The 25,300-nt window shown below is 43.4% G+C and overlaps 2 protein-coding genes across 2 annotated transcripts in view; one reads left to right on the forward strand and one right to left on the reverse strand.

Moving 5' to 3' along the window:
- LOC139339450 (voltage-gated inwardly rectifying potassium channel KCNH6-like) overlaps window positions 1-25,300 on the reverse strand; it is a 70,144-nt gene that overhangs the window by 15,347 nt on the left and 29,497 nt on the right. The window contains exons 3-10 of the mRNA XM_070975073.1: window positions 24,259-24,423; window positions 22,571-23,027; window positions 15,012-15,079; window positions 14,523-14,644; window positions 12,527-12,699; window positions 11,288-11,426; window positions 9,492-9,605; window positions 9,154-9,308 (exon numbers count right to left, since the gene is read on the reverse strand). Coding sequence (XP_070831174.1) covers window positions 9,154-9,308; window positions 9,492-9,605; window positions 11,288-11,426; window positions 12,527-12,699; window positions 14,523-14,644; window positions 15,012-15,079; window positions 22,571-23,027; window positions 24,259-24,423 — 1,393 coding nt within the window. The remainder of the gene's footprint in view (window positions 1-9,153; window positions 9,309-9,491; window positions 9,606-11,287; window positions 11,427-12,526; window positions 12,700-14,522; window positions 14,645-15,011; window positions 15,080-22,570; window positions 23,028-24,258; window positions 24,424-25,300) is intronic.
- LOC139338737 (uncharacterized) lies at window positions 16,956-17,837 on the forward strand. The gene has a single exon (XM_070973988.1). The coding sequence runs from the start codon at window positions 16,956-16,958 to the stop codon at window positions 17,835-17,837; it is 882 nt and encodes a 293-aa protein (XP_070830089.1).

The following is a 25,300-nucleotide window of genomic DNA, read 5'->3' on the forward strand; positions in this document are numbered from 1 at the left end:
TGTCATTAATCCACAAATCTGAAAAAATATCAAAAACAGAAATTAGTCTTGCTTTTGATTTTGTTGTTTATTTGATTACCTACTTGAATAATAATTCAATGCACAGTGTCTGTAATCTGTATTACTTATTCTTTTCATACTCTGAAACGAAAATATTATCTTCTCTGAAACGAAAATTGTTGTTATACGTTAGTATAGTATATAAATTGGAATATGATAAACATTGCTTCTTAAAAAACAATTGTTTGTCAATTAATTAAAAACAAATAAGTGTTGGCTAAAATTCAAAGTAGGATGGCTGTATCAGCTGAGAACTTAATGATATAGTTGTCAGGGTGGATTCTTCTGCACTCACCTGTGTGCAGTATGAACAGGAGCTGACACAACCCTGAATGAATGAACATTTGATATCCAGGAATACGCATTATAGACATTAACAGTGAGTATTGAGTTTGGCCACAAATTAGCACATTTACCATACATGGTCCAGCCATATTTTGGTTTCAGCCTACAATTTATATCATTATGAAACTATGATGATGTAGCATTTCATCATTAGCTGCAGCAGTAAAATTGTGTTTTGTCCACGATTTTTCCCCATAAAATGATATGCAATAATGAATGCATAAACAGAAGGGATCAATCATAGATATAGGAATATCATTTTCTTTGCAGACTCATAAAATGAGTTTCTGGGAGTCCTTAGATCTAAACCCTTTCACAATACATATACAGATGCAGCAGCCTCGAAATTCCCCTCCCAGCCAGAGGCCATCCAGCTCCCAGCCGGCTGCCAGCCAGCTACCAGTCCCCCCCTCCTCTTGGAGGTGTGCCCAGAATCCACTATAAACACGCCTCTTCATTCAATTGCAGGGTGTCACCAGGAGATGGCGTGTCCCTCACAGGAACACATCTCAAGGGCAAAGATTTTTACTCCACTACATTCATCTGCTTTAGTAGGCTTATTTGTAGTTAGGCAGTCACAGTTACTCAACTATTTTACGTTGATTATTTAAATCAACTTAGAAAAATATTTCTCGCACAAAGTCTTAAAAAAGTCTTAAATGTGTGTTTCCATCAGCCTGTTTTAATGCATATTTTCGATTTGCAAACAGAAAATTCCTAAGTTTTTCTCTTACAATATACTGTATGAATTTTTTTGTGATTGTTGCGATCAAAAAAAACAAACTCATGTAAAAAAGTTGTATATAATCACTTCCTATATGATAATAAGCATACTTCACATTACAGAACCAGTCGAAAAGATTCAATCTCAAAGTTACAAAATCATGCGGTGGAGATTTGGCGCAGTTGGTAGGGCGTCCGCCCCATGTATGAAGCTCTCTGCAGCGGCTACGGGTTCGATTCCCGCTTTCAGCCCTTTGCTGCATGTCATCTTCCCTCTCCTGAACCACTTTTATGGGTGCTCCTCAGCTGTCCTATACACTAAAGGCCAAAAAGCCCAAAACATAACTTCGAAAAAAAAAAAAAAGTTACAAAATCAATCCTGAGTCATAAAAGTGATGTAGCTTTACAAAACAACCTGTGACTCCAAGAATAAACAGGCTCCATCTGTTTACATAGAGTTTGCTTTTGATAATTATCAACAAAAATGATGACCTAATTTTACTTTACATGCGCTGGAACAGAGACAGAGCTGCAGGAGCAGAGCGCGTCATCTGGAGATTCCAGGGCTGGCCTATGTTTTCCGCAACAGGCGTGCGGCTCTCGGCAAAAATAGACCAGGAAGCGGCCAGTAGACAGTCATATTAGTATTGGTTGAATATGCGCTAATTTTTGCGATCGCAAGATTTCCTGGTCGGACTGATAATATTACATTTTGATGCATGAGGGAGGTGGGAAAGTTGGCTTATCCATAAATGTAATTAAGTGTAATGGAAACATTTAGTGAAGTCTATAAAGTAGCCAGCGACACAATATTAATATCTGTGGCACAAATTGATTTTTAATTACTGGGGGTACGCGCTCCCCTCAGCCCTCCACCTATTTTGCTGGCCATAGCTAGTCTGTGGGACAGTGGGGGCTGGGAGCCTGTTTGGCTGGCGACCATCTATTGAGTTAGAACAAAGGATACACTGTAATGCAAATAATGACTTTTCAGCCAACAGCGCGGCCGGCTCGACACAGACATGCCTGACAGAGTGACAGAGAGGAGAACATCATGACGCCCGTGGTGATGATGCGTGATGTGTCAGTGAAACTACAGGTTTACTCAGCTCTGAAATGTGCCGGGAGTTAATCGCTTCAAATGCACAAATGCAGTGAAGTTCACAAACCACCAACAGTTTATAGAATAGGATGGACTGTCTATCAGTGGCCATTAGAGCAGCTCTCTAATAATTAAAATAGATGTCACACTGTGCGGAAGAGCTTAATAAGTTAACAAGAGATTTGGCCACGACAGCTGAAATGTAAACTTCTGTGATGCCAAACTGTGTTTGCTTCTGATGTCTAAATGTGAAGCGTTTTAAATCATGTGCATCTTCTTTGTACTCAGAAGCACATCAAGAATGCATTTTTTACTCCGGAAATTATGAAAAATCAACAAAATATCACAGCCTAGAGAAGGATCACAAACTTTTCAATGTCTAATGTCAATTTAGTCGCCTTTATATTTATTTATTTACGTGCATAACGTGCTGTCTGCCACCAGCTTTGTGTGGAAATACTTCAAAATATGAAACAGTGAAACAATTGGATTTATACTTTATCTAAAATCGGGGTGAAATATTGCATGCCACGGATTAGATAGATACAGAAATCATCATCTGAGAAATACTCATGATACTGATTTCACTGTTTATTGGCCGTTTTCATGTGTGTGTGTTAACTGATTGGCCAATAAAAACAAGTAGATTGGCCCATCTACATCGGCCCATTGGCCCTGTATGCCCCACAACATTGTTTTTTTTTCATTGGTCTGATTGGCCCATTAGGATTATTCATGATTGAATGTAGGTGTCCGTGCGGGGGATGAGGCTCGCTGGCTGCGGAGGGAGAGTTGATGTTGTAGTAAGAACCTGTCTGCCTGGTCAAACATGATGAAGTCATGTTGAACATTTCCGTTTCCCAAAAAAAACATTTATTTGAGGTGCAGCGGCATATATTATAATCAAATAATATCATATCATATAATTAATATCAAACACGGGTGCACAACGCCTCCTCCTTGAACTGCCACCTTATCGCGGTGGAGGAGTTTGAGTACCCGAATGATCCTAGAGGCTATGTTGTCCGGGGCTTAATGCCCCTGGTAGGGTCTCCCAAGGCAAACAGGTTCTAGGTGACGGGTCAGACTAAGAGCAGTTCAAGAAGCCCCTATGAAAGAAATTAAAGCAAGGAAGCGTACGTCGCCCGGATTGGCGTCACCGGGGCCCCGCCCTGGAGCCAGGCCTGGGGTTGGGGCTCGCAGGCGAGCGCCTGGTGGCCGGGTCTTTGCCCACGGGACCCGGCCGGGCACAGCCCGAAGGAGCGACGTGGGCCCGCCTTCCCGTAGGCCCACCACCCGCAGGAAGGATCAGAAGGGGCCGGTGCTATGTGGAATGGGTAGCAGTCGTGGGCGGGGGCCCCGACGACCCAAACCCTAGACAACGACTCTGGCTATGGGGACATGGAATGTCACCTCACTGTGGGGGAAAGAGCCTGAGCTAGTGCGGGAGGTTGAGCGGTACCGGCTAGAGATAGTCGGGCTCACCTCCACGCACAGTCTGGGCTCTGGAACCCAACTCCTTGAGAGAGGCTGGACTCTCTTCTACTCTGGAGTTGCCCGCGGTGAGAGGCGGCGAGCTGGTGTGGGCTTGCTTATAGCCCCCCAGCTCAGCCGCCATGTGTTGGAGTTCTCCCCGCTGAGCGAGAGGGTCGCTTCCCTGCGCCTTCGGGTTGGGGATAGGTCTCTCACTATTGTTTCGGCCTACGGGCCGAACAGTAGCGTAGAGTACCCGGCCTTCTTGGAGTCCCTGGGAGGGGTACTGGAAAGTGCTCCAACCGGGGACTCCATTGTTCTGCTGGGAGACTTCAATGCTCACGTGGGCAGCGACAGTGACACCTGGAGGGGAGTGATTGGGAGGAACGGCCTCCCCGATCTGAACCCGAGTGGTGTTCTGTTATTGGATTTCTGTGCTAGTCACAGTTTGTCCATAACGAACACCATGTTCAAGCATAAGGGTGTCCATCAGTGCACGTGGCACCAGGACACCCTAGGCCGGAGGTCAATGATCGACTTTGTAGTCGTATCATCTGACCTTCGGCGGTATGTCTTGGACACTCGGGTAAAGAGAGGGGCTAAGCTGTCAACTGATCACCACCTGGTGGTGAGTTGGATTCACTGGCAGGGGAAGAAGCGGGACAGACTTGGCAGACCCAAACGTACGGTGAGGGTCTGTTGGGAACGTCTGGCGGAACCCGCTGTCAGGGAAGTTTTCAACTCCCACCTCCGGGAGAGCTTCAACCAGATCCCGAGGGAGGTTAGAGACATTGAGTCCGAATGGACCATGTTCTCCACTTCCATTGTTGATGCAGCTGTCCATAGCTGTGGCTGTAAAGTCGGCGGTGCCTGTCGTGGCGGCAACCCCCAAACCCGGTGGTGGACACCGGAAGTAAGGGATGCCGTCAAGCTGAAGAAGGAGTCCTATCGGGCCTGGTTGGCTCATAGGACTCCTGAGGCAGCTGATGGGTACCGGCGGACCAAGCGTGCGGCAGCTCGGGCGGTTGTAGAAGCAAAAACTCGGGTCTGGGAGGAGTTCGGGGAGGCCATGGAGGAGGACTACCGGTCGGCCTCGAGGAAATTCTGGCAAACCGTTCGGCGCCTCAGGAAGGGGAAGCAGCTTTCTGTCAACACTGTTTACAGTGGAGGTGGGGAGCTGTTGACCTCGACTGGGGATATTGTCGGGCGGTGGAAGGAATACTTCGAGGATCTCCTCAATCCCTCTGTCATGTCTTCCGTAGAGGAAGCAGAGACTGGGGACTTGGAGGTCGATTCATTCATCACCGGGGCTGAAGTCACTGAGGCAGTTCGCAAGCTCCTCGGTGGCAAAGCGCCGGGGGTGGATGAGATCCGCCCTGAGTACCTCAAGTCTCTGGATGTTGTAGGACTGTCTTGGTTGACACGCCTCTGCAGCATCGCGTGGCAGACGGGGACAGTGCCTCTGGACTGGCAGACTGGGGTGGTGGTCCCTCTTTTTAAAAAGGGGGACCGGAGGCTGTGTTCCAACTATCGGGGGATCACACTCCTCAGCCTCCCTGGTAAAGTCTATTCCAGGGTACTGGAGAGGAGAATCCGGCCGATAGTCGAACCCCGGATTCAAGAGGAACAATGCGGTTTTTGTCCTGGCCGTGGAACACTGGACCAGCTCTATACCAGTCCACATGTGCTTCGTGGACTTGGAGAAGGCATTCGACCGTGTCCCTCGCGTCATTCTGTGGGAGGTGCTCCAGGAGTATGGGGTTGGAGGCCCTCTGTTGAGGGCTGTACAGTCCCTGTACAACCGGAGCAGGAGCTTGGTCCGCATTGCCGGCAGTAAGTCGGACCTGTTCCCGGTGCATGTTGGACTCCGGCAGGGCTGCCCTTTGTCACCGGTTCTGTTCATCATTTTTATGGACAGGATTTCTAGGCGCAGCCAGGGGCCGGAGGGGGTTCGGTTCGGGGGCCGGCAGATTTCGTCTCTGCTTTTCGCGGATGATGTTGTCTTGTTGGCTTCCTCGAGCCAGGACCTTCAGCATGCGCTGGGGCGGTTCGCAGCCGAGTGTGAAGCAGCTGGGATGAGAGTTAGCACCTCCAAGTCCGAGGCCATGGTTCTCGACCGGAAAAAGGTGGCTTGCTCCCTTCAGGTTGGGGGAGAGTTCCTGCCTCAAGTGGAGGAGTTTAAGTATCTTGGGATCCTGTTCACGAGTGAGGGAAGGATGGAACGTGAGATTGACAGGCGGATCGGTGCAGCGGCTGCAGTAATGCGGTCGCTGTATCGGTCTGTCGTGGTAAAGAAGGAGCTGAGCCGAAAGGCGAAGCTCTCGATTTACCAGTCAATCTACATTCCTACCCTCACCTATGGTCATGAACTTTGGGTCATGACCGAAAGAACGAGGTCCCGGATACAAGCGGCTGAAATGAGTTTCCTCCGCAGGGTGGCGGGGCGCTCCCTTAGAGGTAGGGTGAGGAGCTCTGTCACCCGGGAGGAGCTCAGAGTAGAGTCGCTGCTCCTCCGCATTGAGAGGAGTCAGCTGAGGTGGCTCGGGCATGTCTATCGGATGCCCCCTGGACGCCTCCCTAGGGAGGTGTTCCAGGCATGTCCCACCGGGAGGAGGCCCCGGGGAAGACCCAGGACACGCTGGGGTGACTACGTCACTCGGCTGGCCTGGGAACGCCTCGGGATCCCCCCGGAAGAGTTGGAGGAAGTGTCCGGGGAGAGGGAAGTCTGGGCGTCCCTGCTCAGACTGCTCCCCCCGCAACCCGGCCCCGGATAAGCGGAAGATAATGGATGGATGGATGGATGGATGGGTGCACAACGCCTTAATGTAAAATCTTCCTTACTGGCATTTTATTTATTCACTTATTTTTATGTATTTAAACCAGATAATAGAAATTGCACTGATAAATTCATCATAAAAATATCGAGAAAGTATTATCATCCTGTCTGCTAAAACATGTATTTAAAATTTGGTAGCTATGTGTTCTTTAACATACTGTAAAAAATAAACACACACACACAGTGAAGATTCTTTTGTGCATTTTATTCAGGTGCAACATGGAACCATATCACATTTAAACGGCACACAATTAAATGCCTTTATCTTTTTTTTTTCTTTTTCATTTTCCACTATGTCCTCCTTGGTTCTTCACCACCAGTCTCACTACCTTGTTGAGGCCTGTAATGAGTCTGTTGCAGGTATCCTGGGCCAACCTTGTTTTCCGAAATACATGGATGGCTTGGACGAGCTCCTGCTTTGTGCCGGGCTTTGCCTCCTTGCAAATATAGTCTTTCAGCATGTGCCAGACGAGCCCAATAGGATTCAAATCTGGCGACTCTCACCCAGTTGATTCCCATTGACTCAATGAATGCTGAACAGGCGGTGTGCTTCGGGTCATTATCCTGGAGGAAGCGGTGATTGGCGCCAAAGTGTCCCCTGATGTATGGAGCAGCAAATTCTGTGATGATATTGTTCTGAAAATAGTGTCTGTCCATGATTCCATCAAAAATGACTAACGGACCTACACCATGTCTTGAAATCATCCCCCAGACGTGAACCTTCAAAGGATGTTTGGGCGTAGGCTTTGCAACAAAGTGGCCCTTTCTGTTAAAACTGCGCCTGGCATAGTGTTCCAGAGCAACAGTTGTTTCGTCCGTGAACAGCACATCATGCCATGTCTCACCAGACTCCAGCCACTGCAGTGCCTGCCTCAGTCGTGCCTCTTTGTTGCGGTCCTTTATCATTGGAGAGAAGCGGGTTTTTCCATATTTCCACTCAAATTGTCTGCGGGCGCAGCGTATCGTAGTCAGGCTCAGTTGCACATCAAAATCTGCCTCAATTTTCCTCTTTAAATCTCGGGAGGTCATCTCATCGTTCGCCTTTGTCGCCTCATCAATGGCAGTGATGATATCACTGTGGAGGACAAAGATAAAACCATAAGATACTGTAAGCAAACAATCAAAAACTGAACTGCATTTCACATTGTTGATTCTTGATTTTCTAATATAGACAACAACAGTTCAAAACATGGCTAAGAAAATGCTTACGGGTGCAGTTTCCTCGGGCGTGGGCGACCAGGCTGCTTCTCCTTGAAGTGATAGCGCACGGTTCTCAGCGTAACATCGATGCCCAGACTTGCCAGATGTTGTTTAATCGTCTGTGTTGAGTTTCCCTTTTCTCGCAATAGTCGGATCTGCTCCGACATCTCTTTATTGATACGCGTCATCTCTGCTGTACTGAACTTGTACTGAACGTGTTCTACAGTTGATTTGTAATAGATGATGAGTGTGTCCCAACTGTATAAAGGCTGTGTCCCAACAAACCTCTGTGATTGGTTAATGTACCGTAAGCTCCGACTCAAGCAGTCAATAGGATTCTATAGACTGAGAAGCCCCCGCAAGCTGGACCCGGAGACCCCACGTCTTGGCTTTTGCCGACGTTAATCTTGTATAATTATTGTGTAAATATTATATAATAAATGTCTGCATGGTGACTTTTGTTGTGTCTTTCTTCAGGAATCAGGCAGAGTATTAAACATTTAACTGTTTAGCAGTTCAAAATGCTAGAAAAACGCGACGCACAACTTCTGTTATTCATGATTAATTTTCTGGGCACAAATCACTCGGCATGTGGAGATGCGCTGGGAGCCTCTCCAAAGGTGGAGAGAGATGTGGAGGAAAAGGCAGGATGGGCAGATGAGTAGATCCAAGAAGTTTGTGAATGAGCACTACAATAATGTGGATGATTAAGCATAATTATATTTAAAAAACTGCACAGGGTGCTCTACTAGACAAGCAGTTTTTCTTACAGCAGTGGAGGCTATGTGCAGATCTAACGAACAACAAAGAAGACTCAGCAAAGCTGACATGGTAACCAATTATAATGACTGCTCCTCCTGGTGGACTGATCGAGCGAGTGCAGGTAGTTTCCGCAAATGGAGCTTAGGGGCGTTACGAGTTGGCCCCGCGCCGATGACGTCATCGCGGGGATCTCATTACAGTCACAAACTCGCCTACTGCAGAGCAGGGAGCGGTCACGGACCCGCCAGGGCCCCAGCACGAAATTAGGGGAAATTCAAGGCCGCTACATCTGTAAAGAATGTAAAAACGAAATATGATTCCTTGCCACTCCGAGCAATTAATCTAAAATCTGTCAGAGTTGCTAAAGCCCTACTTTGTGAAACAAGCAGATATTAGCCACACATTTTTACGGTAAAAAGAAAATTACTCCTCTGCAAGAAATTTTGTGTGAAACTCTTTTGGCAGAAATACTTGTCTGATATTCAGTGGTTTTATTTATTTAGCTTCTTAACTTGGTATTACTATTATTATTTAGGCTATTATCATTGTTGCCATTATCTTATCTTTTCTCTATTTGTTTATTTTATCCCATTTTTTCCTTGATACTTTATGTCTACATTGGTAAAGTAAATCAAAAAATAAAATAATGTACCAGATGCAGGCCAGCCAGTGGGCAATCAGGGCAAAAGTGCACATGAGCAGGAAGAGGACAGCTGCACCATACTCTGAGTAACGATCCAACTTCCTGGCTACACGAACCAATCGCAATAATCGAGCTGTCTTCAGTAAGCCAATGAGTGTGGTGGTCTGTAGGAGACAGAGAGCAGTGATATGACTATGTGACTTGATTCAATGAATGAACAAATGATATAGGTGTATAAAGGTATATATGTGTGTGTGTGTGTGTGTGTGTGTGTGTGTGTGTGTGTGTGTGGATATCTTGCTCTTTCTCTGCGTCCTCCCTACCTCTCCCTCTCCACTTCCCCTAACCACCTCCTCTCCTGAGCGGTAGATGAGGAGGTCAAAGGGAATGGCTGCCACCATGTCGATGAGGAACCACCCTTTGAAGTAGTGGACTGCAATCCGAGAAGACTGGCTCACCACCTAAAGAGACAAAACACAAACAGAAGCCATTTATATTCACATTTTTGAATTACAAGAGATCCCAGAGGGACTGATTCCTTGGCAGGCTGAAGATCTTCAGCTGGTATAACCTCTTTTGTGCCTTTTGGTGAATGAGCTGATGTTCACCTTCCACTTGAAGTCCTGGGGGATGATGGTACCCAGGAAGCAGAAGGACTCGACAGTGTCAGTGTGATGACGGCAGGTGGAGCTGGGTTCTTTCAGGTTACCAGATGGTCAGTCACTAACCTTTAGGCGGATTCATTCCATTTGTACATGGCAATCTGTCTGAGTCTCTGCCAGATGGAACCGAGTTGGAACGGAGTTGTTGGCTGAGAACTAGTGTTCGACTTTTTCAGAGTCATTTAGCTTCTCTCAGCTCCTCTCACCGCCTTAATATGAACAAGTTAGAGTCTTTTTTCCCCTTAGCTATTTAATATTTTATGGAATTTTGTGTGTGTATTTCATTAGCACTAAGGCTTTAGGGACATGTATAGTATTAGTCTAATATTTGCCCAAACCATATCGATTGGTATCATTAATCATTACAAAATATAGAAAACAAAGCAACTTCAGAAAACATCTATGCAGTGCCCTTGGAAAGGACATTTTAGAGACATTTTTTTCTATTGTTCTACAAAGGTCCTTTCAAGAAAGAACCAACCACTGAACAATGATGTAGTTGAGCCATTTAAGCCAGCACTTTTCCCTGTGTATTTGCCAGCTCGTAATCATTCCTCCCATGTCAAAAGTTCCAACCTTTGCTGTGAGTTTTATCGTCTTTTTCAGTGTTTTCGATTTTTGTTGGTTGTTTCTCTGGACCTTGCTTGCTTTTGTTGGATTTATGGAATTTGTTCCCTGTTCCCTGTGTTGGATTTCATTTATCAGTTGGACTGATCCATGTGTTCTTTAGCTTTCATTTACCTTTGTAATTTTTTTTACTATGGTTTTAACTCTTCACCCTCCTGTAAGTCTGTTTTTCACTTTTATTGAATACATTTTTTGAACTGCACCTTGTTGGGTTTGCATTTGGATTCCATCCCATGTTCCTCCTTGACACATATGACAGTTACACAAGATTTTCATCAAAACAGTTTAGTATAGAAGAGAATGCAATACATATCGAGGACCTTCATTTAATAATGAAGTAAGTCAAAGTATCCTCAGTTAGAAGGGTGAAAGTCAGGACAAACGTACTGTAGGACCTAATGTTTAGTTTTGACTATCCAATAGAGTACCACAAATGTAGAAAATAGGTATAGAACATCTATAATAGGGAATAATTCCATGAGTAGAAGGGACAATCGTATTAATATGTCCCATTAGAAAGGACATCTTCAGGATTTGGTGTGGCACTACCTTGTTTCACTTGTGGACATTGTATTGCTCATCAACTTCTCCTTGATGCATCAAGCCCGCAATAAATATTTCTGTTTAAGACATCTGAAGTCTCCTGATGAACTCCATCCTTCAGCTCACAAGAATTTCCACCACACCTTGTCTGCATCCACAGTTGACAGCACTGATAAGCAGATTATTTGGCTTGCTTGAATGATCCAACGAGTCAGTGGATCAATGACTTGGTCAATTAGTCACTCTTGGAGTCATTCACACAGAGTAGGTAAGTTAATACACCAGTTAATCAAACAATTAGATCACTTTACCTCATCATTGGAGTTAACATATGTGGTTCTGAAGTTGATGATGATGTCAACAATGAACATGATGTCCACTATAAGATCCACCACATTGAGGGGGGAACAGGAGTAACCACAGGTCTGCATGGCTGCTTCCTCTTGGTCACTAAAGGAAAATCCATCAATAAATGAATAAAGAAAAAAATAAATAAAATCTTCCAAAGAGATTCAAAAACTTAGCCTCTGAAAATAAACAACAAAGCCATTCACACATGGCTCAAGGAGCCTCCCAATGACAAGAATGGGACACTAACGAGGCAGACGACTGTCGTTGACACCCAAGGGTCGCACCCTACCCCGCGTTAATGGGGGATCGTTTGCCTCACAATAGAGTGATACCATCCTTGGTTTTGGGGGTTGGTCTCACTTAGAGGATAAATACTTGAACCTAACACCATTTCATTGGACTAGAGCTCTCCTATCTAGTCTGGTGCGCATGAACTGATGAAGCCTGCTCGGATGAGAGGCGAAACGTCTTCCAAGACAATCTGACAAAGTCCAGTTGCGATCGATTGAATGCCCTGAAGCTTACAATGACCTGGATGAATGAGAATATTCACAGGCAGTGCTCCCGTTCTTCTCGTGAGTTTTTGTTTCTGCCTGTGAGCATTTTCCTTGTTGGAGTTTTTGGTTAATTACGTGTGTGTCTGTTGAGTTTCTCCAGCACTTGTCGTTTTGGTTTGCCTGAGAGCTTTTTCCCTGAAGAGGAGTTTTGTGTTCATCCTGCGCTGACTGGCTCACTCCTGCTTCAGCACCTCTCAAGGAGACAAGTGACTCTTCCCGGTGTCTGTTGAGTTTCCCTCCAGCACCTGTTGTTCTCTGTGAGTGCTCTCCCATTTAACTGTGCTTTTTTTTTTTTTCCTTACCAGAAGCTGTCGAGGGATCTCCAGCTGAGACTGCCACCTTTGTTTGGACTTTCGCCATTGGGCTGATTATCATTTATATATTCATCTAAAAGTCTAACATTTTAGGAGTGCAATGGTCATATCACTCTTGTCTCTGCTGAGATGTTGAGATATACTTCAACAATGCCCCTCCAAACAAAGGGTATAGACATAGCACCATGCTATCTGGTTGAAAATATCTATCTTCATCAGTCCTCTTAGTCATAGCAGTAGTTTAGAGGACAGCACTGGAAACCTTACATTTTCATCATTAACTCATGTAGGTTAGGTGAGCATCAGTGCTGTGCGAAACTCCACCAACCTTAGTAGAAATGTAGCAGAATAAGGAGTAAATATGGCTGTATAAATGACCAAAAGCAGAATGACCCAGTCCCACACAGCTTTGAATGGACTGTAGTGAAGGATGGTCCACTTCTGGATCCTTGGAGTCTGCAGTTTATACTCTGGTAACACATCAGCACCCAGTGATAGCACCTGGAGAAGAAAGAGAGCAAAAATGTTGTATGTTTGCAAGGTGCCGTTCCACCTAGAGCCTCCAGGACAGCTTCAATGCTCCTTGTCATCGATTCTCCAAGTCTCCAACTCTACTGGAGAGATTAACAATATTCTTCCAAAATATATTCCTTCCCTTGGAGTTTTGATCATTGATTGATGGTGGTGGTGTTGCTTCTGCAGGCTGTGTTAACATAAAGCCATATGTAAAGTCACGCATTACTTTGCTGACAGAGGGCCACACAGAGTCAAGCAGATCTGCTACACAAAAAACATACAATACTGACTTCTTCAGCATTTTATACCTCTACGACTTTTAAAGTATACTTTTATACTTCTTTCAAAACAGCTTGGTATGGCAGCTCAGGAACATGCCAAACCATGAGCAACCCACTCTATCCATTTAATCAACTGGCATCAAATTAAGAATAAGATTTTAGACTTTACACAAACTTTATTGTCATTCAGTAAACAGTAGGTGTACACTGAACGAAATTTCAATTGCAGCATGCTCAGCACAGGGTAGAAAATAGTTAAAAAGTTAAAAAATCTATCTATCTATCTATCTATCTATCTATCTATCTATCTATCTATCTATCTATCTATCTATCTATCTATCTATCTATCTATCTATCTACACACATAGATAGATGTGTGTAGATAGATAGATGTGTGTGTGTGTGTGTGTGTGTGTGTGTGTGTGTGTGTACAGTATATGTATATGTATAAATGAAGAGTATGTGGAGAAAATATATTCAATTAACATAAAGAATGTAAAATAAACAGCAGAATAATTTGTATATACAGTGTATAAATAAACAGTATGTAAAATAATAATAATAACAATGATCATAATCATCATCATAAAACATTACATATAACATGAAAAATGAAATATTGTCTCTCTACTGTTTTCATTTCAGTACACGCCAAAAGTCATTAGCAAATAATCACTTTCTCTCACATTATTTATGTTTTTCACAGTGGCACCATGGAAGGTTTGGTGTAACGTTAACCAAAATGAAATGCTTTGGCACTAAAAATTGTGCTCCCGTGTGGTTTATATTTCTGGAACTTTTTTGGTTCTATGAAGGGTGTCCACAAATCTGGCTGTCTTTATTGCACCACCTACCTACCCTCCACCTGAGTTGAACTCTGTGCTAATGAATGTGTACCTTGCAACTCTTTTCTACATGCAAGATTCAAAAACATATGTTTTTTTCAGGAAAATTCCAGAAACAAAAGCAAAAGCAAGCTTCCATTTATTGAAAACAAGTCATAGAAAATAATCTTGCTTTAAATGGCATGCTTGGTCAAGTGAGGCATGTAGCAGCACAGTTCAACTACCACAGCTGAGTTGACCACCAAACAGAGACTGTTAAAACTGCCAAAATATAAACTGATCATGGATGTGGTCACCGGATCAAACAGCTCTTTTAATTATTTTATGAAAGGACTGCTACTGACTGTTGCATTGTTTTGTTTTGACATTTTGCATGGCTCACTCATTCATTGCCAACAATAATTCATGGCAATATTTTTGCATATGCTCAGGTCAAGGCTAGCTATACTTTCATTTTATTTTCTGAAACAAGGAAAGCAGAAGCACCTTAAATTAAAAACAAAATATGTTTTTCATATAATTAAAATTTTTGTCCGAATGGACAGCTAGCCAGTGTAGTTGGGAACAGAAACATTGAAATGCAAAGTGATTCCAAGTATATGGAAAGGGTCCTTAGACAACGGCTGTTGAATTTGGCACTATATAACTAAGATTGAATTGGATTGAACTGATCTCTACTAACCTGGGTGACTTTCTCAGTTACATGGTGTGTTCTGTCGATCAGTTTGCACGGAGGTCTGATTTCCCCAGGAGGTAATGCCACAAAGGCTTCTGTCTTTGTGTCCAGTAGGCTCTGGGTCATCTGTTGCATGTGCAAAAACAAGACACACACACACACCCACACACCCACACACACACACACACACACACACACACACACACACACACACACACACACACACACACATTCAAAGAAAGTTTAGGATGATTTTGGTTGTTGATGCAACACTAAATTGTGTTAACAATATTTACAGACAATGTAATGTCAATGAGCATAGGGGTCTCCTGCGTGAGAAACAATATTTCAGTTATTAATGTTGTTATAATTTTCTGCTCTAGTCGTTTAGCAAATGATAACATGTTTTCATAGCTAGTTCTCCTTACATGGCGGATTTCCTCTCAAACTGCAGTGCTAAATGTGTGCGTTTCAATGTTTTGAATATGTCTGCATGTGTTACCTGGCTGTTGGTCCGGCAACGCAAATCAGTGTCTGATGTCCCCACTGGTACACTGCTCTTTCTAATGGTTACCATACCAGCTGAATCAGAGAAGAAGGGAGAATTTCTGTTGCATCTTAAATGAAATTACAGTTCACCAAAGCCAATCAAAATGGAAATTTGAATAAAAAATACTGATTGTCACAAGTAATTGTTATCAAAATACAAGTCAAGATTTCAGGATAAATTCTTATTCTTGCATGGTATCTTAAAGAGCAGTTTTGAGAGTGATCAACAACAGAATGTTGAGAGTGATTAATGCTTTGAGCCTCTACAGCCTCCGGTTTTGAGCATACAGCACGGTTCCATTTGCTCATTGTCTTCAATAGCTTTCCCTTCTACTTTTTGGTACCTTCTACTTCCTCTGACATGAAGCAGGTTTTTAGTAGGTTGTGTTATTTCTCTTCTGTTGAAGTAAAACATTTCAGCAGTACTTTTTTTCAGCAGTCGGTATGTTTGAATGTTACTGTCTGTTGCAGCTCATCTTTGTCTGGGACTGTTGAGGTAATAATGAACATTGTGTGCTGCATACAGGAGGGGGTTTGAGGAGGATGAACACAGCGTCATTCTCACCAGTACAGCTATGTCTCAGTTGCAGCCTCTTTTCCGAGTAACTCTGCCCACTTTTGATGTCATCCACTGAAGAAGAATGTTTTAAACTCCCACAGCTGCCATGGAATCTGCTGGAAGGATGGTTGGTGTGGAAAGGACAGTCATCTTTATCTCTGCCTCTTCCTCTCTCCTCTTTCCTACAGTACATAAAATGTGCATTTGTAAACCGGGCATCAGACCTCAGTACTTTTTGATGCCAAAAGGAGGTCCAACCCACGAAGTAGAACCAGTAGTGTCTGTTGGTCTGTTGCTGTTGCCCCCCCCCCCTTCCCTTATCCATGCAACCATCCATGCATCTATCTATCTATCTATCTATCTATCTATCTATCTATCTATCTATCTATCTATCTATCTATCTATCTATCTATCTATCTATCTATCTAGACAATAAACAATAAAAAAGAGAGAAATCAGTACTATAACAGTCCTGTATCATCAGGATTTAAGTTACCTTGTCAATAAACTGACTGTTGTATTTGAATACTAACTCTATTATATAGCATGAGACATCCATGTCTTGAAAAAAAAAACAAAGAGGTTAAAGCCAGAGGATACAATGTCGATATGGAAAAAGTTAACAAGACTCACAGTAAATATAATGACGAAACATTTTAATTATTTATGAACACGTGCATCGGAGCAAATGTGCAGAGCTTTACTCTCACAACAAGTTAATAAAAATGTGACTCAATTTCAAGACTAAATAAATTATTATTTAAAATCAAAACAATATAACGGAATTATTATTGGCGTGTATGTTAAACATCCTTAAAGATTCAACATGTTTGGAGATATGAAAATGCTCTTAATGAATAATGATTATGTCTGATATTATTTGTAAATACAATTTAAATAAATACAATACAAATTACAATTACAATAATAAACAATACATTTTATTTGTATAGCACCTTTCACATAGGAATTGCTGCCCAAGAGAAAGATACCATATGCACCAAGTGAGTGCTTCTCATCAAAAAGACAGAATGGAAATAAAAACAGGCTGGACCAGCATGGCACTCGGACGTGCTGACGTGCTGAGGTAAGCGTATCGTCTCACTTCCTGTTTCTGGTTGCTGCCTTACGAGTAGTGTGCGTTGGTCGCTCCTGTTCCTCTGAGTGTAATTTGCTCTGTGTTTTGTTACAGCGGCCTTTTATCCGCACTCTAGAGTAACATTAGTTCTGCTCAGGCACCCATAAGTCTGTTTATTTAGCGACCGTCAATTTTATTTGTCTACGCGCTTGTCTGCTCTGCTAGCTATACCAACTTAGCCTAGCAGCTAGCGATGGCTTCTCTCTGTCCCTCTCCAGCTCTCTCCTGCTTGGTGTGTCACATGTTTAGCTACTCCTCTGCCTCCTTTAGTGATACTGGTACGTGTAATAAATGTAGTTTATTTGGTGAGTTGGAGGCGAGGCTTAGTGAATTGGAAGCTCGGCTCCGCACCATGGAAACAAAACCATTAGCTATAGTTAGCCAGGCCCCCGTAGTCGGTGTGGACCGACCAAGTGCAGCTCCGGCTAGCTGTCCCTCGACAGCTCCCGAGCAGCCGGGAAACCAGGGAGGCTGGGTGACTATTCGAAGGAAGCATAGTCCCAAGCTGAAGCCCACGGGTCACTACCAACCGCTTCATGTTTCTAACAGGTTCTCCCCACTCGGCGACACACCCGCTGAGAAACCAACTCTGATTATTGGCAGCTCCATTTTGAGAAATGTGAAGTTAGCGACACCAGCGACCATAGTCAAATGCCTGCCGGGGGCCAGAGCGGGCGACGTCGAATCAAATTTGAAACTGCTGGCTAAGGATAAGCGTAAATACCGTAAGATTGTTATTCACGTCGGCGGTAATGACACCCGGTTACGCCAATCGGAGGTCACTAAAATTAATGTGGAATCGGTGTGTACATATGCTAAAACGATGTCGGACTCCGTAGTTTTCTCTGGACCCCTGCCAAATCTGACCAGTGATGATATGTTTAGCCGCATGTCATCGTTCAATCGCTGGCTGTCGAGGTGGTGTCCAGCAAACGGTGTGGGCTTCATTGATAATTGGCAGACTTTCTGGGGAAGACCTGGTCTGATTAGGAGAGACGGCATCCATCCCACTTTGGAGGGAGCAGCTCTCATCTCTAGAAATCTGACCGATTTTATTTATGAACCTAACCCCTGACAACTCAGAGTTGAGACCAGGAGGCAGAGCTGCAGTCCTACACGCTTCTCTGCGCCTCCATTAGAGCAGTTACCCACCCAACACTCCATAGAGACTGTGTCTGCCCCCCGACCACGTAAACTAAGTAAACCAAAAGTACAGAGAAGAGGAGTTAAACATAAGAATCTAATTAAAATTAGAACAACCTCTGCAATAGTACAACAAGATAGGAGAATTAAATGTGGACTCCTTAACATCAGATCTTTGTCCTCTAAAGCTGTTCTAGTAAATGAGTTAATATCAGACCATAATGTTGATTTATTTTGTCTGACTGAAACCTGGCTGTGTCCTGAAGAGTATGTGAGCCTAAATGAAGCTACTCCTCCGAGCCATATTAATACTCACATTCCTCGAGGCAGCGGCAGAGGAGGTGGAGTTGCAGCCATTTTTGACTCAAGCCTTTTGATCAACCCTAAACCTAAACTCGACTACAACTCATTTGAAAGCCTTGTTCTCACTCTTTCTCATGAGAAATGGAAAACAGTGCAGCCACTTTTATTTGTTGTAGTATACCGCTCTCCTGGTCCTTACTCCGAATTTATAGCTAAGTTCTCGGAGTTTCTATCAAGCTTAGTTCTTGAAGCAGATAAAGTAATTATTGTAGGTGACTTTAATGTACATGTCGACGTTGATAATGACAGCCTTAGCACTGCGTTTATCTCAGTATTAGACTCAGTTGGCTTCCGCCAGAATGTACATGAACCGACTCACTGTTTTAACCACACCCTCGACCTTGTTCTGACATATGGCATTGAAATCGAAGACTTAATAGTCTCCTCACAGAATCCTCTTTTATCAGACCATCATTTAATAACTTTCGAATTCATATTACCAGACTACCAGCCAGTAGGCAAAAATTCTTATACCAGACTCCTGTCTGATAGTGCTGTAGCTAAATTTAAGGATATGATCCCATCAGTATTTAATTCAATGCCATGTCTCAATACAACAGAGGAGTCTTATGCTAACGTTAGTCCCTCCCAGATTGACTTCCTAGTTGATAGTGCTACAGGATCGTTGCGTATGACACTTGACTCTGTTGCTCCCCTAAAAAAGAAGAAAATTAAACATAGGAGGTTAGCTCCATGGTATACTCCTCAAACCCGCAAATTAAAGCAAACTTCACGGAAAATAGAAAGGAAATGGTGTTCTACCAATTTGGAAGAATTTCGGTCCGCCTGGCAAGACAGTCTTAAAATATACAGGAAAGCCCTCCGCAGTGCCAGGGCAGCCTATTACTCTGCACTAATAGAGGAAAATAAGAACAATCCCAGGTTTCTCTTCAGCACTGTAGCCAGGCTGACAGAGAGCCATAATTCTGTTGAACCATGTATTCCTTTAGCTCTGAACAGTAATGACTTCATGAGCTTCTTTAATGATAAAATTCTAACTATTAGAGACAGAATTCATCGACTCCTGCCGTTAACAGGTACTGTTTTGTCTTCAAACGCAGAAATCGTAGAAACTGTTACTCAGTCTGTCGCAGTTTTAGACTGTTTTACTCCTGTTGACCTTCACCAACTAATTTCAATAATTTCATCATCAAAATCATCTACCTGTATTTTAGATCCTATCCCGACTAAGCTGTTTAAAGAAGTATTACCTCTAATTGACTCTTCAGTTTTAGACATGATCAATCTCTCTTTATCAACAGGCTACGTACCACAGTCCTTTAAAGTAGCTGTGATAAAACCGCTACTGAAAAAGCCTACTCTTGATCCAGGGGTTTTAGCCAACTATAGACCGATATCCAACCTTCCCTTTCTCTCAAAAACTCTTGAGAAAGCAGTTGCCAATCAGCTGTGCGACTTTCTAAACAATAATAGTTTATTCAAGGATTTCCAGTCAGGATTTAGAGTGCATCATAGCACAGAGACAGCACTGGTTAAAGTTACAAATGACCTTCTAATTGCATCTGATAAAGGATTTGTCTCTGTACTAGTCTTACTGGATCTTAGTGCTGCATTTGACACCATTGACCATGGCATCCTATTGCAGACACTGGAACATTTCATTGGCATTAAGGGAACTGCGCTAAGCTGGTTTAAATCCTACTTGTCAGATCGCTCTCAGTTTGTACGCCTTAATGACGACTCCTCTGTGCTCACTAAAGTCAGCTATGGAGTTCCGCAGGGTTCTGTGCTTGGACCAATTCTATTCACCTTATATATGCTTCCTTTAGGTAAGATTATCAGGAAGCACTCAATAAATTTTCATTGCTATGCAGATGATACCCAGCTATATTTATCAATGAAACCGGAAGAAACCAGTCAGTTAACTAGACTACAAGCATGTCTTCATGACATAAAGACCTGGATGACCTGCAATTTTCTGATGCTAAACTCGGACAAAACTGAAGTTATAGTAGTAGGCCCTAAACATCTTAGAAGGTCACTTTCTGATGACATAGCAATTATGGATGGCATTGCGCTGGCCTCCAGCACCACTGTAAAGAATCTGGGAGTTATCTTTGACCAAGACATGTCCTTTCACTCCCATGTAAAACAAATTTCAAGGACTGCCTTTTTTCACCTACGTAGTATCGCAAAAATCAGGCATATTCTGTCTCAAAATGATGCAGAAAAACTAGTCCATGCATTTGTAACTTCCAGGCTGGATTATTGCAATTCTTTACTGCCCAAATTCGCTGCTGAATATTCTCCAGTTGCTCCAGAACGCTGCAGCACGTGTTCTGACAAAAACCAGGAAGCGAGATCATATTTCTCCAATACTCGCCACTTTGCACTGGCTCCCTGTAAAGTTTAGAATAGAGTTTAAAATTCTCCTCCTTACTTACAAAGCCATAAATGGCCAGGCACCTCCTTATCTTAAAGAGCTCATAGTACCTTATTGCCCTACTCGAACACTGCGTTCCCAGAATGCAGGTCTACTTATGGTTCCTAAAGTCTCAAAAAGCAGAACAGGAGTCAGAGCATTTAGCTATCAAGCTCCTCTCCTGTGGAACCATCTTCCAGTCTTTGTCCGGGAGGCAGACACTGTCTCTACATTTAAGAGTAGGCTTAAAACTTTCCTTTTTGATAAAGCTTATAGTTAGGGCTGGCTCAGGCTTGTCCTGGACCAGCCCCTAGTTATGCTGCTATAGGATTAGACTGTCGGGGGACATCCAAAGATACACCGAGCTCCTCCGTCCTTCTGTCCCTCTCCATCCGCACGCTCTCATGTCCTACCACGGCGTGTTACTAACTTAGCTCCTTCCCCGGAGTCTCTGTGCTTTGTCGTCTTGCAGGTTCCCATGGACAGTGGCTGAATCTGGATTGTGGATTTCAGCTGCGTCTCCTGCCTTGGCCCTGCCTGACATCCACTGCAACTGCTACTGCTGTTATTACATCCACTGTCACTGTTACTGTGACTGCATGTCTGTCTCTCTGTCTCTGTCTCTCTCTCTGTCTCTCTCTCTCTCTCTCTCTCTCTCTGACTGCTTTTCTTTCTGTCTGTCTGTCTGTCTGTCTGTCTGTCTGTCTGTCTGTCTGTCTGTCTGTCTGTCTGTCTCACTCTCTCTCTCTTGCTCTTCCTCTCTCACCCAACCGGTCGAGGCAGATGGCCGCCCACCCAGAGTCTGGTTCTGCTCGAGGTTTCTGCCTGTTAAAAGGAAGTTTTTCCTCGCCACTGTCGCCAAGTGCTTGCTCATGGGGGAATTGTTGGTTTCTTTGTAGATAAAAGAGCTTGGTCTGTACCAGCTCTATATGGAAAGTGTCCTGAGACAACTTCTGTTGTGATTTGGCGCTATACAAATAAATTGAATTGAATTGAATTGAATAGATAAAAAATGATTGTAAAATAAGATGGAGAATAACACCCACTTGATACAATGCCGTCCGCTCCATCATTGAAAAATCACAGAATTGTAGAAATGCCTGCCTCACTGTAAAGTCAAGTTTCCACATCACACTTGCATAGTGGATCAGAATTCACATTCAGGTGTTAAAGTGAGATTTAAAGATGAGCACAGAGAAACGTTCCCCTTTCAGCAAATGCATGCAAAAAAACAGCCTTCAGATGGTGGTGATGATAGTAATAAGGTTAGTGGAGCTGATGCTCATAATTATGTTATGATGATGGTTATAACAGCATTACTGCTCCTCTCCTCTGTATCTCCACTACTGTTACTGCTTTTATTTTTACCTTATTGCTTGACACACAAACATTTCTTTTCTATCTTTTGATTTTAATCTTAGTTAAGTGGTGACTTGAATTTTACTATTCAAAATCTTAACTTTCTGCTTCATTTCATTTTTTCATGGCCAGATATTTGTAAGAAAAAATTTATATTTTTTCCCATTTGGTTTGTTTGTCTTGGCCCGGTCTCTGGCGGCATTTTGGTGGCCCTGCTATAGTGAGCTTGCATGGAGGCAACATGAGACTAATACTTCAGCTATTAGCTCACTCACCATAAATTTTCATGCATAACGCTGTCTCTGTCAGACTGTGGTCTCGTGAAAGCGGATCGTTGGGCACCCAAACTCCACCGATGAGCATTAACTTTATCCAAGTTCATTTGTCATTGTAGCTTATCCAGTTTAACATATTTTGAGCTGTAATAACTGGTAACATCAGATAACACTACAATCATAGTAAAAAAAAAAAAAAAAAAAACTTCCACACCACCTCTTTAAAGTTTACATACTGCTCATAAAAAGCTCACAGGGGTTAAAGTAATAAACATACTGAATTACCTTGGTGGAGCATGTGAGGAGGCCAGTTTCAAGGCCAACGCTGGGGGTGCTGAGGCTGGAGCCAGGGGCAGACCTGTCTGGAGCTCACTCCCTCTGCTCCCTCCTCCACCTGCACTGGTATCTACCAGCAGCTCATAAGCATCACCTCCTTCTCTTCTCTTTGTGTCTCCCTCACTCCTACGCCTGGGTGCCACCAAGGTGTCCGTCTCTCCTCTTCTTCCCCCTCCTTTCCTTTGTTCTTCCTCCTCCTCCCATTCTTTGTCCCACAGCAGCAGTTCAGCTCCTGCCTCCTCCAGCTGCTGTCTCTCAGGGAGGGACAGGAGTTTGTCCAGGGCTACAGACTCATGTCCAAGGGGCGGGAGGTCGGCACAAGGAGCATTCAGCTCTGTGTCCTGTGACGGGACACCCATAGTGGGGCTGAGGGAGTGGAGGAGGAGGCGCAGACGCTGCCGCCTAGCTGGATGCAGCAAAAGAGGAAGGCAGTAAAGGTTCACTCTTAGTATGTTCACTCTCACTCTTTGATCTAATTACCAAAGAAAGGGTGGAATACAGTTCTACTTTATTTTGCTGTGATAACTGAGTAATAAAGCCTTTGGATCCCTAGACACTCAGGGGCCCCAAAGTCCCCATCTTTACTAGCAATGGTTGATGGTTGATTGATCTAACCACGGACCACTAAAGCAAAATATTGTTACATCTCCTGTATTTTTGCCTTATATTTACTGTCTTATAAAGGGTTTAACAAAATCTAGTTTTTAATTACTGTATTTAATATGTTAGATATTTTAAATTAATTTAAATTTTAAATTGCACATCTCATATCTATCAAATCATCATTTCTACAGTAGGTATCAAAATGACATAATTCAGATAAGTGGTACATGTATATGAGCTGAGTTTTTCTCATCAGGGGGAAGAGGGGATGGTGGTGGTGTGGCAGCCAGATCTTTTTCCTAGCTCTAACCAAGTAATTTTTGTGCTTGAACCTAACCAGACTGTAACCACAGTGTTGTCACAACATCCATCCATTATCTATACCGCCTATCCCTTTCGGGGTTGCGGGGGGCTGGAGCCTATCCCAGCTACAATGGGCGAGAGGCGGGGTACACCCTGAACCGGTCGCCAGCCGATTGCAGGGCCACATGCAAAGACAGACAAACATTCACACTCACACTCACACCTATGGACAATTTAGAGTCATCAATTAACCTAATGAGCATGTTTTTGGTCTGTGGGAGGAAGCCGGAGTACCCGGAGAGAACCCACGCATGCACGGGAAGAACATGCAAACAGAAAGGCCCCGTCTGACCCGGGGATTGAACCGGCAACCTTCTTGCTGTGAGGCACGCGCACTACCTGCTGCGCCACCGTGCAGCCCGTTGTCACAACATGAAATTGAAAATTAAAAGGTAAATTTTGAATGTTAAGAAACATAAAGTTTCCACATATCTGTAGTTTCCAGAATTTCAGTAGCTATTAGCCTAGATGTACAGACAGCTATCAACTGGATAACTGTACTGTTGAATCTGAGGTCTACATTTGGTGATTATGAGGCAGATTGGAAGCAATATGCATGATTTTTTAAAGTTCAAACAGATTTATGGAAGTTTAATATCTGAATGTTTGTATGACACCAGATGTATGTACCACAGAACGTGCTAATTGACAGTAGTGTAAATTTAACATACCCAGGGTCAGCCAGGGGATATGCAGTACACTGTTGAGCTCTCTGGCTGGAGAGCTGTTAGCTGGTCTGGGGTCAGTGGGAAGCTCAAAGTTGAGAATGAACATGATGACCAGGCTGTCCTCATTCTTCACTGGAACCACATCTATTATGCAGTTGAAACACACTCCTACAGTGACATTGACATACAAGGGAAGAATGGAAGGAAGAATTTCATTCCCTTTTGACATGACAGGTGACAAACTCCTGTCCGAGACAGGACCAAATACTGTGTTTATTCATGTCATTCTGAATACTTCCTCTAGATGGTAAGACCAGACATGGAACAATTACTGTTCTGCTCACTGCATCATGTGAGTATAAACAAATAAATAGAAGATAAAAACAATTTCATCATATTAGCCTCAGCCATACTTACTGCAGCTTCCTGAGCAGCTTCCTTCCTTTCAGTTTTTCTCAGCTCTACCAGCCCCACCATCCCCCATCTTAAGTCTGACTGTTGTAGCAAAATGGCATTGTAACACAATGTACACTGAAATCAAAAATAGCAACTATTGTCTCATAGGAACGAAAATCCAGACTGTAGAAGTAATGGATGTGTTCAGTACACCCTGACATTACTGTTACTCAATCATAAAATTCTTACACATAGGAAACATATTTGAATCATATGGGAATTTATACATACAAACTGTTGACAACATAAGGAATAGATGACCTTATGCCATCATTTTTACTTTATCTTTAATTTAGTTCAAAACAGAAAATGTTATGCATACAGACTGTTCTCTGTCATCTATTCATGCAAGATTTAATGGATGGATTAGACAGAATGAAATGCCGTAGCCTTTGTGTGTATGTGGAGTATGTGAAGGACAGGAAGGGGGTGTTAGCGTTTGGACTAAACTGCTAGGATGGATTAACATAGCTACATGCTAACTTATTCTACCTTAGTAATCAGAATGACATGACTGGAAGACCATCTGCTACAGTGTCACACACACACACACACACACGCACGCGCACACACACACACACACACACAC

Source organism: Chaetodon trifascialis, chromosome 11 (genome assembly GCF_039877785.1).
Source record: "Chaetodon trifascialis isolate fChaTrf1 chromosome 11, fChaTrf1.hap1, whole genome shotgun sequence".
Classification (NCBI taxonomy): domain Eukaryota; kingdom Metazoa; phylum Chordata; class Actinopteri; order Chaetodontiformes; family Chaetodontidae; genus Chaetodon; species Chaetodon trifascialis.